General features: G+C 44.7%; 1 protein-coding gene across 1 annotated transcript; it reads left to right on the top strand.

Moving 5' to 3' along the window:
• The first annotated feature begins 5,147 nt into the window (after nt 1–5,147).
• On the top strand, nt 5,148–9,313 carry LOC125008649 (POU domain, class 3, transcription factor 4-like). The gene has a single exon (XM_047585967.1). It carries the CDS (start codon nt 5,273–5,275, stop codon nt 6,359–6,361), a length of 1,089 nt encoding a protein of 362 aa, XP_047441923.1. The 5' UTR covers nt 5,148–5,272; the 3' UTR covers nt 6,362–9,313.
• Nucleotides 9,314–12,608: the final 3,295 nt, after the last annotated feature.

Genomic DNA, 12,608 nt, shown 5'->3' with positions numbered 1-12,608 from the left:
AAAGATTTGAGGAAAACAACGGCGAGAGAGAAAAGAGGGATTTTTAGCAAAGCGGGTTTCGTAACTGCACCCGTCCTCCTCCTATCCTTTCCTTTCCTTTCCTTTCCTTTCCTTTGCGCTCCGCTCTCCTCCTCACCGGTGCCATCGGAGGCCTCCATCCCAAGCTCTCCTCTGCTCTCATCACAGAAGAGGAGAAGAAGAAGGAGGAGGAGGACGTGGAGAGGAGCTGAAGAGCATACATTACATTTCTATAGACTCTTCATCACTGCTCTCTGTGTAGGATGCTGTGTTAATGTGCGTGTGTGTGTTAATGTGTGTGTGTGTGTGTGTGTGTGTGTGTGTGCTGTGTTTGAAGTTTAACAGATGGTAATGTTATGTAGATTTTTTTTACCAACCGTGGCTCCTTCACTGACCCAGGAACAATATTAGCCTCTTCTGCAAACAGCACCTGTAACACACACACACACACACACACACTCATACACGCACGCGCGCACACACGCGCGCACACATACACAGAGAAAGAGAAGCAGTGAATAATCTCTCTGACAAACGTTGCCTTTGTTTGAGGGAAGGCAAGGGGGACAAACAGTTTCAATTTTGTTCAGGTGTTTTAAATCATTGCAGATAATAAAAAATAATAATAATACGGCAACAATTGCTTTCGCAACGAGTGTTTGTTCTCCGAGTGCAAAGGAGGAGCTGAAAGACTCCCTGACCCCGGGCCTGTGCGCTGTTGTGACTGAATTCATTTTGTAATTAACTAGAAACCAAAAATAATTTTACGCTGGAATTTGCGCCGTAGTTGCAATACTAATATCCAGACCAGAGACGTTCACATCAAGCTTCCCACTGAACTCTGTGGCTTTCGGAGCCGTTCCAGGAAATTTAAATGACTTGAATTTGATGACTTACGAATTCAAAACAACTTCATTTGATTAAGGAATGCTGAGTGTTTATAGTTTAACTTCACCGTCAGAATAGTGTCTTAGAGCTCGATAAAATGTCACATTCATTTGTATATATTCACTTATTTCCAGTGGAACTTTATTTGTGCATCTGCCACACACAGGCTGCTACGATCAAAACATCACTGAATTGGCTTTACGCATTAACATTAATCTTTAACGAAGAAACAATTCTCAACAGAAACATAAATTCCAATTTTCAATAATGTCCTAATAATCCCCCAAAAACAAAATTTTATAAACGATTTCAGTTGTTTCCGTGCGTGTTTAATAAAAACTACATTCGAGAGAGAAGAATATGAATATTTTACACATCTGATAATCCGATTTTTCAAAAGTCTTTGTTAATCTGTTTTCCGATATTAAGAACGTTCGGGACAATTGTGCAAAAAAATATTTGGTAACGAATAAAAAATCGATCAGAAACCACAGTAATATGGTGCGTAAAAGGCCTTACTAAATGTTTTTTATTATTATTATTATTTTTTAATAAATCTCCATTCGCACAATTCCATAAATATCACGACTAAAACTTTTTCTCTGTATATTTATGCATTCTCAGCCAAATTCGAGCTCAGAAATGAGAGGGGGGGAAAAAAACACCCGAACAACTCACTTTGAGGAAAACCCTTCAGAGACTCGTTTTCTCCATGTAGATTTTGTCGACACTCGCGAACGTGTCTTATATTATGATGAACAGATGTCCGAAATCACCTGCACACAAAGCAGAACCGTGCGCGCAAAGACGCACCCACAAATAAGAGCATAACCCCTTGAACCAAGGGGTCTCGCGTTGCAGACCAAACAAACGCGGCGCTCCTCATGCATTATGAATGTACATTTACACTGGCGTGCCCTCGTGGGGTGAGCTTTACATGCACTCATTTGGTGTGTCCGATGCATTTCTTCCTCCCCGTCATAACCTCTGCTGGATGCGCACACGCAGCCAAGAAGAGGCGAGGCGTCTTGACTGACAGCCTTCAGTATCACAGGCAGCGACTTTTGAGCCGGAAACAAGCGACTTGTCACAGGGGGTGGTGTGAAATTAGTTTGGGGTTTTGTTTATGAAGAGCCGTCTTGTCTAAACACGGCGTCACCACTGTCCTTTATTTGAGACGTCACGGGTTAATGGGGATATCGATTTTACTGTCTGAGAGCTTGGGAAGCAGCGAGTGCCTCGGCTGTCAGGAATGTTTAGACTGAGAGGTGACACGGTTCCTTCAAACACGCACACACACACACACAAAAACACAAAAACACAAAAAAAACCCAAAAACAAACAAGGTTCATCTGTCAAAATAAACCACAAGGCCATAATGAATTTCAAAATAAAAGATTATTATTTAAATTGTTTTTCTTAGGAGCTGGCAGGAAATAGACGTCTACATCCTCCGAATAAATAGATACATAAATACCGAGCGTTGCTGGAGTCTGAGATTTAGGCTTCACGGGGAAAGTTTGCAAAGGTCATGACACCGAGTGACAGGTCCCGCCCTGAGGCCCAGGGCTGTCTGAATAGCAGACTTTAAGCCTGATTTATGTACAGGCTGCAGCTCGGTGCGCTAATGTGGAGAGGGAAACATTTAGGAGAAGAATAAATCAGCTTAACTCACAGCAACATAAACTCAATAAGAATTACATTTAATAATAATAATAATAAATAAACAATATAAACATTTATAACACTATAAAAAAATTAAAAAAGATATATATAATGAAATAAACTACTATAAGTTGAAATTAAAGCAGACGTATTATGCATCCAAAGCAAAAAGATCATGTTTTGTCTTTGCTCTAAATATGTTGATCTCACAACAAGACCTCAAATCAATAAACATAAAGTGAAGTGCACAAATTGAAATCGTTTTGTAAATAACAGTGCAACAGTTTGTCACAAGGTAACCAGGAAGAAATTTGATTTAATCGTTATAATAATTAAAATTAAACGCGGAGTAAATCTGGAATTCTAATGACTCCTTTGACTAAACCTCCAACATGTAAAATTAAGCTTTATTTTAAAAGCCCACGAGTAAAACTGCGCAGAGGAGAAGTCATCAATATTTAGAATTGACTTTTGATTCATAATCGTTAACCAATCTCTTTATTTACTTCAGTGCCTGCGCAGTAAACAGCGTGAGTCAGTGTTCAGAGTCACCCTCAAAACAAACACAAACCATCCGCCAAACAAACCGCAAACTAACATTTCACCGAGGAAATAACACCGAAAATTATGACTCATTAATTTTGGTTGTTTAGCAGTAATGTGCACCTTGGTAGAGAAGAGGCTGTAGCAGTGCGCGGTGTAAGTGTAGCAGAGCTGGCTACGGGTTATCTGTGAATGGGCTCTTTATTGGAGGCGCGGAGCGGGGATTTGCCTTTTATTCGCCTCGCTATGGAAACGCGCTCGGCGGCAGAAAAATGTTGATGTGAATAAAAGGAATCGGCACAAGGAGCGTTTCTAGAGAAGCATCTGTTACACTTAGAAACTTAGCCTATCGAGAGGAATACAACCCCCTCTCCAAGTCCCTCTCCTGCCTACTTTCTGCTGCACAAAACGCAGACTTTATCTTTGTTACGAGACAAAAAAAAATATATTTCGATTTGTTTTGACCTTTGGTAAAATTTAAAAGCTAAAATTAGGTCCCGACAGAATTCACTGAGTTTGTAAAATACAATTTCTTTTAGATGGAGAATTCCTCCTCCAAAATCAATACGCTGTGCGTGTCATTTAATATGACATGTATGAAAATCCTGCAGTCTTACTGAAACACTGCTGCTGCCATTGTGCTACAACTTTACTACACATATCAGGTTTAATTCTGCTCAGTGTTTCATCCAATAACAGTTCAAACGAAGCAATCCAGTTCCCCAAACTAGGCCACTAGAACAACGCTGCTATTCACATCAAATATTCAGCCACTTTCTGACAAGTTTCAAAGAGGACGCCACATAAAGAATTTACGCGCAACACCACACTGGAATCAGAGTAAGAACAACACAACAGACATGTGAATCTGATGAACTGACTTCCAACCGCGGGCTTACTGTATAGCTGTACTGTGTGAGGAGCAGAGATTATCCTGTCATCGCCCTTCCCCTCACTGCCGCTGTCTGTCATTCCTCTTGTTACCGAGGCCCTGTCCACCCTCCCGCGGCCCTGTCCGCACTCCCAGCCCCGCGGCCAGCTCACCTGCTCTCCCGGCACTCCTCTCCGCCTCCGTCTCCGCGAGCAGCTTGTGGCTCTGCTCGGCGCTCTTTAATGACTTTCTGGTGGCTGCAGCCTTCTTTTATTTCTCCTAAATGTATGAAAATGTATGCAAATTTAAATCAAGCTTAACCTGGGAGCTCGAGCAATATATTTAATGGAATTTCAAACCAATAAGGGGACGGGGACACTGCCTTCTAATGGCAAATATAATTACGCAGACAAGTTAGCTCTCAGATATGCAGATAGAGATTTTTCAAATCTGCGAGGACCTGGCGAGATTCTTACAGACTGGAAATATTAGTGTCTACTGCGTGAGCTCACATTTGCTTCTGTGGGGATATGTAAAAAGTACGTTTCACGTGTCTCACATGTCTGGGGAGAACATAAGCCCAACTGGTGCTGCAGAAAGCCTTTTCAGTTTGGCCTAACTGAAACGTGTTCTCTTTTTAAGTATATTATATAAATGATATATATTTTGAAGAATAAATTGCATTTTGCAATTGCAATGCCAGTTCTTTATTTATGTCTAACCAGAATGGATAATGTTTGTGACCTGTGCGCAAAACGCTTTTGGGTAAAATACTGTTTAATTCTACAAACACCTGAGGAAATATATTTCCAAGTTAATAATTAGCAGCGAGAACAGCTCTTAGTTTGATTGTATCCCTCTAAATGAAGTGCTGGCACGTCTAAGAAATGCCATTGCGCTTTAATCTCCTTTGCACGCGCTCAAGGGTGACAGGAGCAGCAATAAACTAGTGCGTAAATCAGTTGGAAACTTTAATTAATAAACAGGAACTGCGCTCCACGCTCACATCATTCCACAGCCAGACCCACTGGACCAGTGCTCCGACACACTTCCGGTTCGACAGCCGTAACCCTTTCCTGCCCGCAGCTCTCCTTCCAGAGGCGGAGGTCCGGGCGTCTGCGCCGTCATTGGTGGAGAGGTGTCGTCACTGAGTCTCCGTCGGACTGTGAGTGGTGGGGGAGGCTGTCAGTCAGTGCCAGGCAGCTGCCGAGACTCCAGAGAGAGGGAGATGTCAGAGGCTGAGCAGCTCCCTCCCTTCAGTAGCATTAGTGGGGTTCAGCAGCCAGCATGGCCACAGCTGCCTCCAGCCCCTACACCCTGCTCAGCTCGAGTCCCATGATTCACCCGGACAGCCAGGCCATGCAGCCTGCTAGCCCCTATAGGGGACACCAGAAACTCCTCCAGAGTGACTACCTGCAGACCGTCCAGAGCAACGGGCATCCCCTCGGGCACCAGTGGGCGAGCAGCCTGTCGGAGGGCAGCCCCTGGTCGGCCTCCATGGAGCAGCAGGACATTAAACCAGGCCGAGAGGACCTGCAGCTCGGCATCATCCATCACCGCTCTCCGCACGTAGCGCATCACTCCCCTCATCACAACAACCATGGCAACCACCCCGGAGCCTGGGGAACTCCGGTGTCCCACAACTCCTCTATCACCAGCGCGCAGCAGATTAACATCTACTCCCAGACGGGCTTCACTGTCAACGGCATGCTGGACCACGGTGGGCTCACACCTCCACCCAACCCGCAGGGCCAAGGCATGCACCCGGGCCTCAGGGACACGCTCAGCCCCGAGCACAGCGACCTCGGCGGGCACCACTGCCACGACCACTCCGACGAGGAGACGCCGACTTCGGACGAGCTGGAACACTTTGCCAAGCAGTTCAAACAGAGGAGGATCAAGCTGGGCTTTACGCAGGCGGACGTGGGTTTGGCTCTGGGCACGCTGTACGGTAACGTCTTTTCCCAAACGACCATCTGCAGGTTCGAGGCTCTGCAGCTGAGCTTTAAAAACATGTGCAAACTAAAGCCGCTGCTGAATAAGTGGCTGGAGGAGGCAGACTCGTCCACGGGCAGCTCTAGCAGTATAGACAAGATAGCAGCTCAGGGGAGGAAGAGGAAGAAGAGGACGTCGATCGAGGTCAGCGTGAAGGGAGTTCTGGAGACGCACTTTCTCAAGTGCCCCAAACCCGCCGCGCAGGAGATCTCCTCGCTGGCGGACTCACTGCAGCTGGAGAAGGAGGTGGTGCGCGTGTGGTTCTGCAACCGGAGGCAGAAGGAGAAGCGCATGACGCCGCCCGGGGAGCCGCCGCCTCACGAGGGACCCTATTCTCACAGCGGGAGCGCGGGAGATGCCTCGTCGTGCCACGATCTCTGACCGAAGAAGCACCGGGAGGAATCCCCCGGAAAAAGACTCAAGAGCGCAGGGACGCGCGGAGGGCACCTTCCAGCCTCCGCGCCCGTCCCGGTACAGACTCCTCCAGGTGCCTGCAGCACCGAAACACGACAATAACAATAACAGAGATACCTGTTCAGCCTTCGTCATTTTCTAACTGTCATGAGGGCATTATTCTATAGCGGCATATCAAAAACGTCACATTTCACTTTTGGAGCCCGTCGAGTTTTATTTTTTATTTTTGTTCTTATTTTTTTTTCTACATCACGGATATAAATACAAAAATGTGCCTAATAACCTGCCAGCGCCTTTGGTTTGTGTCACCATTCCACATCAGCTCTGTAGTAACGATAAGATGGGACTGATGCTTTTATTTTGACTTTCCTCGCACGCACACACACGCGGCTGTGCTTCTGTTGTACCACGATCGGCAAAACCAATAATAACAACAACAATAATATCACCTTTCTTAATTGATCTGTTGCAGCACCAGGGGCCATTTTACAGTCCACGCCACGCTTCCCTCGGGCTTTACCCGCGACGCTTTAGTTCTCACCGTATTTACATCACATTATTTTGTAACATACACGTAGCAAATCTGTAATTATTATTTCCGCATATGCAAAAGTAGGCCCTCGCTCCAGTCGTAGAGGCATCGCTGCCTAAAACGTAATAGCACTTGGAGGATTTGTTTTGTTAAATTCCTCCCTCATGGCCTGTAAGCTTATGAACCCACTCACACACACACACACGCTCTCTCTGCTATTTATTAATACACGTATTTGATTTGAATCACCTTCGACCATATAAACTGTGTGGACTCTGAACCAGAGCCGAGAATAGAAAAAAAAAAAAAAAAGAGGAGGGAGGATTGACGACGCTATACACCTGCCTATAATTTTAATGTACGTTCACTATCAAAATTTTATAATCTTAAAATACTCCTGTCATTTGGTTGATTTCTTAAGTATTTTTTCCAATATTGTACAGTTTTTTATATATATTACCCTTTTGGAGTCATTAATTTAAACAAATGCTCTTAGTTATTCATGCACTTAATTAGCAATGTTTTAAGAAAAAAAAGGCATACAAATATAAAAAAAAAATATTTTCAGTAAGATTGAACTGTTTCGGCGGTTTTATTCCAAATTTCGATGACAGCTCAAGTAATTATTTATTTTCAGTATAAAAGCTTGTATTATGTTTTGAAATAAACTATGTATGTTGTAATAAACCATTTCTTGCTACAACTGTTCACTGTCTAAAACAGAATTGAACTTGGAATGAAATTTAAAATTATTATTATTACTATTATTATTATTATAGTGAAAGCAATAATTAAAATTATTTTTAAATATTTTTTTTCTTTATTCAATAGCGCTTTTAAATTTTTACATTATATCAAAATGTCTTTATTGAACAATGGTTCGGTTTTAAACTTGTGATTAATTGCCATAAGTTTACACTGACTCTGTGCTCCGTTCCCATATTTACACGCACAAGAACAATATATTCTTGAGCAGCATAACCTTCACGCAGCTTCAATGTCATGTCAAGAGGCAACTTTTGCCAATTTCGCCTGTCACCAACAGCTGTAAAATATCCAGCGCTTACAACGGGACCTTGGCTGCAGGTTCTGCAGGCTCTGTACGGATCACAGCAAAAACTGAGACGCCTTCTCCTGCAGTCCCACTGAAATGTTATTGTCCGGGCCCTCTGCCCTCCTCAATCAGACATGCGTGATTTATCGCCTGGGCCGCTGGGCCTGACAGCAAAACACAATGACACGCACACACACATTCAGAGAGACACACACACGCAATCAGAAGCAGATGAATCTCATTTCAAAGACTACAGCTGTGTATAATTGGCCGGGCAAGGGCAAAGTAGGGCTGTGTTCCCTATAAAAAAAAAAATATATAATGCCTAAAAATAATTTAGGGATGGTTTGGAAATAAGTAGGTCTATAGATGCAGCACTGCTTAAATGATTCAAAAATAGATCTGGAGGGGGAGAGGAGGAGAGGCGGAAGGGTGCTAGGCCTTGCCTTGAAATGGAGAGCCTGACTGGAATACTAATGTGTCTGAATTTATGCATCTCCTCAGTCTGCAGCCCTGAGAGGGGGGTGGGGGAGACAGAGAGGGAGGGAGGGAGGGAGAGAAAGAGAAGGGTGTGAGGGTGGAGGTGAAAGGGGGCGGTTATGTAGAAGAAAAGTAAAACCATGGCTGATTGATTCCATCCATCTATTTTAGTTCAAAATAATCCCTGATTTCTGCAAGGAGGAGGGAGGGGGGGTGGAAGAAGAAAAAAAAAATGACCCTGAAAGGGAGAGGAGCCAGAAGCCGAGCAAACAAGCAAAGCAAGCCAAGGTCCAAGCAGGCAGCACTGCAGTATCCTTGAGCCTCTTCCACCTTCAGCTCCCACGTGTTAAAAAAACTTCACCCACACCGTCACCAAATATGTCTCTAAAGAGTAACCGATACCTCGACATAAATAACTCACCAGCGTGAAAAATGATTGACTTGGGGAAAACGTGCAAAGGGCAGAGAGGGAAACAGAACAGGTGCAAGATGAAAGCACACTTCACAGGTTTGAAATGAGGAACTTCAGGTAATTATTTATTTCCCCCCCAAAAAATACGCTTCAGGTTTGGATGACTTGGATGAGGTTTTTTTTTTTTTTTTTTTTTTGCGCTGCGGCAGAAAACTGGAGGGCTGATGATCAGACAGGACGGAAGCAGACGTAGTGACGTGCGTGGTCGTAGGTTTGGAGGACGAGCGGAGTTGTTTACTGGCACCTTCTCCATACTCACATCTCTGTTCTCTTATTCTCTTTGAATTCATCCTGTATCCTGTTTCAAAGACTTTGGCGGCAGAAGTGTAAAAACAATGGTCACCAAATTCTTCTGAATAAATGTTTTTCCAAAGCTTTTAATAGTGTTATTATTATTTTTGTTTTAATACAAATTACCCAAAGGTCACCGAAGCGAATATGAAGTGTTAGGATTAAAGAGCAGTGAGTTTAACATTTGTGAAATCTTTAAGGTGCTGATGCACTGTTTGCTTTCAAACGAGGAAGGCAGGAGGTCAAAGAAAGGACGTTCAGCATCACATTTCTCTTTAATTAGACAGGAGGAAGGAACGGGGCAGACGTCTATTCACGGAGAACAGAGAAAGAAACGACAGCGCCACATGAGAGGACGGGAATAATGAATATCGGCTGCTGGTCTGATGCACGGTTGTATGACTTATTGACACTGACGATTCAGTCTCTTCCTTTACTTAAAATCATCCTTTTAAATTGCAGGCCATGCGTTTATTTTCACACCTCCTTCTTTTAGACCACTCTTTGGTTTGCTGGTCCTTATGACGAAGACCTGATCCCAGACTGTTTGCGAAACTTTAAAACTGAGCAATACCTGCTTATTATTAAGGTGGCTGCAAGTGATCAGAGGACAACTTAGAATTGGTCTAAAAGTATTCTGCAAGGCAAAACTTACAACTACAGCATACATTTGAGTAATAAAATAAAATGACCTAAATAAATCATTTATCTGGATCATATTTAGCATTTTCTTTCAAAATAAATATACTCAGATTTGAATAAAGTTTCTAAATTAAATGAAAAGTAAGTTGTGAGTTAGTATTTAATCACCTTAATGTGACATCTAGTAAAGCTGACAAAGTCACATTTAAATTATTGTTTAAAAAAGTGATTTTAAAACTCCTGATTTCAGCCTACCAGAAGAAATCAAATGTTGTCCTGTATGAGTAAATATTTAACACCACCACCACGTGGCTCATCCTCACAGGCCTCAGGTGGGTCTGGTTGAATGGGGGCAGATGTATGGACTCTCCACAAACATTATACATACATGCGCTGACTCCAGAGCATTAAGTGTCACGTGTGAAGCACTCGATGGCAAAGAAATTTGTTTTTCTCCTTTGGCCCCAGAGAATAACTGTTTTTTTTTCTCCTCCAAAAAATTAGCTTTGGAGTGACAGATTTTTGGTCTTTTTTTTTTTTTTTTTGCCTCCGCAAATTGCATGTTCAGAATCCTATAAACACATTTTCTGGCAAAGCTTTTCACACTTGTTGAAGGGAGGCTTTTACACAGTGCTCCACTTGCCATTTCCAGACCCAGTTATTCAACTCTTACTTCTGCAGGCACAACTTCACCGTGAATGTGTCCAAACTTGCTAACCGATCACCGGAGGGCAGGAGGCCTCTTTTTGGTATTGATTATGCATTAGAGGACCTGCTCTGAGTCGATTCTAAGTGGGCAAGAAAGAAAAAAAGAAAGAAAGAAAGAAAGCGCGGTGGGCGGACAGGGGGAAGGAGGTGTGGAAGAAGAAGAAGAAGAAAGGAGACGGACGAATCTGCAACAGGATTAATCGTGTAACCTAAAATCAATTTCACCTCCTCGGTTCTGGCATCCCCTGACAGGGCCGGCCAGCTTTTAAGCCGGGGGCGGGGAGGGGAGTTGGGGTGGTGTGAGACACGGAGAACATCCAGGCAAAGGTGTGAAAGTCTATAAGGATCACCATGAAAAGAAAAATGAAGTGTAGCTCTTCAACGCTGCCGGCGAAAGGAGGATTGCCTGCGCTTTCTTTGGAAACCTGGAATCACCGGTTCTCGTACACCGACTCGGTTACAAGGAACGAACTGTAGAAATTGTGTCAGTGGAGCAGCTGCCCCCTGTCACCTTGTTGCTTCGCAGTCACAATTAAAAGCCGTGTTCCCTCTTTTGAACTGTGATCGCTCCATTAAGGGGCACGTGGACGCGAAGCGACGCGCGCGGTTTGTTGTTCCGAGGTTGCGCGTTTGCGACGTGACGTTAAGGTGGTCACGCACGGCTGCGTGGCCGCAATTAAGAGGTCTTACTTCTAACTCCGAAGTAGCATGTTATGAGAGAGGGGCTTTCGTCCTATCCACTTACCCCGGCAGCGTGTCTGTCAAAGACACACACACAAACACACGCACACATGAACGAGGGGTACACGTGAGAGAAGAAAGGCCTGTTTATGGCACAGAGTGAGTAAATCACTGTGTCTGATATCTTCATTTGAGACAGAGGGCTGATCACTGCTCGTCCTGCTTGTTCCACATTAACTCATTATCACACACGCTCACTCCATTAATTCTCTTGCTTTTATTAGCAGCAAGAGTGGATGGATGCGCACACACACGGGCGCACGGGCGCGCACACACACACACACACGGTGGACCGATGACAAGCACTGCCTCTACCTCATCTGACAGCTAATGGCTTCATTAGGAGCAGCGTGTTAATTGGCTGACTTTGGGGAGACGCTTGTTAATGAGGATAAATAGATTCACACCTGAGCGGGGCGCTACCCAGCCACAGCAGCACTGTGGGAACTGCGGGATGACGGGCAAACGCGGCTCCGCAACACTTTGTTATGGAGTGGGGAGTCAGCGGAGCAGGGCCGCGTCCCTCTCTTTTCCTTCTTCTTCTTCTTCTTCTTCCTTCTTCCTCCTCCCAGCCCTAAACACTAAACACGGCGGCGCTCTCCTTGCCAGGCGGACTTATTAGCCGAGTGGTTGATTAGCACCAGGAGGCCAAAACAAAGAGCAGTATGTCAAAGCAATTAGCCCCACTGTTTACCTCTCAGCTCCCAGGCTGACTGCAAAATGCATCTAATCCAAGAGAGAGGGAGAGAGAGAGGGGGGTGGGGGAGAGAGAGGAAGAGGAGTGCATAGAGTCAGCTCAGACAGTCAAAGGAGGAAAAAAAAAAAGGACAACAGCTGGTCCCTAGGCCAGAGAGAGAGTGTGTGTGCGTGTGTGCGCGCATTGATGGGAGAAGTCCTCGTACCTCCATCCATCTGCGTTCCTGCCTAGATCTCCATCCTCTGCTGTCTGGTCATGACAGCTCTGAAACGCACACAAACACACGCATTTCTCTTTAACACACCACTGCTTGGGGGGGGGGTTACGCTCCCAGGGGAGCAGAGGAAGAAGGGGGGGTAGTGTTGGGTAGACAAAATGGAAGCAGGCGAGACTGATCATTTACATAAGGGTAAGACACGGACCCCAACGTGGGACGTTGTGTGTTCAGCGACCGTGTAGCTGATTATGCGCTGGACAGTAATACCACCTAGTGGCGGCTGAGACCTCTTGCATAATATTTATGTTTACAGGAGGAGGAGGAAACAAAGGGAGGCGAAGCTGCTTGGGATGTAGGATTAATTTTAAAGGGTTGGTTCA

The sequence above is a fragment of the Mugil cephalus genome, chromosome 5 (assembly GCF_022458985.1).
Source record: "Mugil cephalus isolate CIBA_MC_2020 chromosome 5, CIBA_Mcephalus_1.1, whole genome shotgun sequence".
Lineage (NCBI taxonomy): Eukaryota > Metazoa > Chordata > Actinopteri > Mugiliformes > Mugilidae > Mugil > Mugil cephalus.
This window is presented reverse-complemented; position numbering and strand designations above follow the sequence as displayed.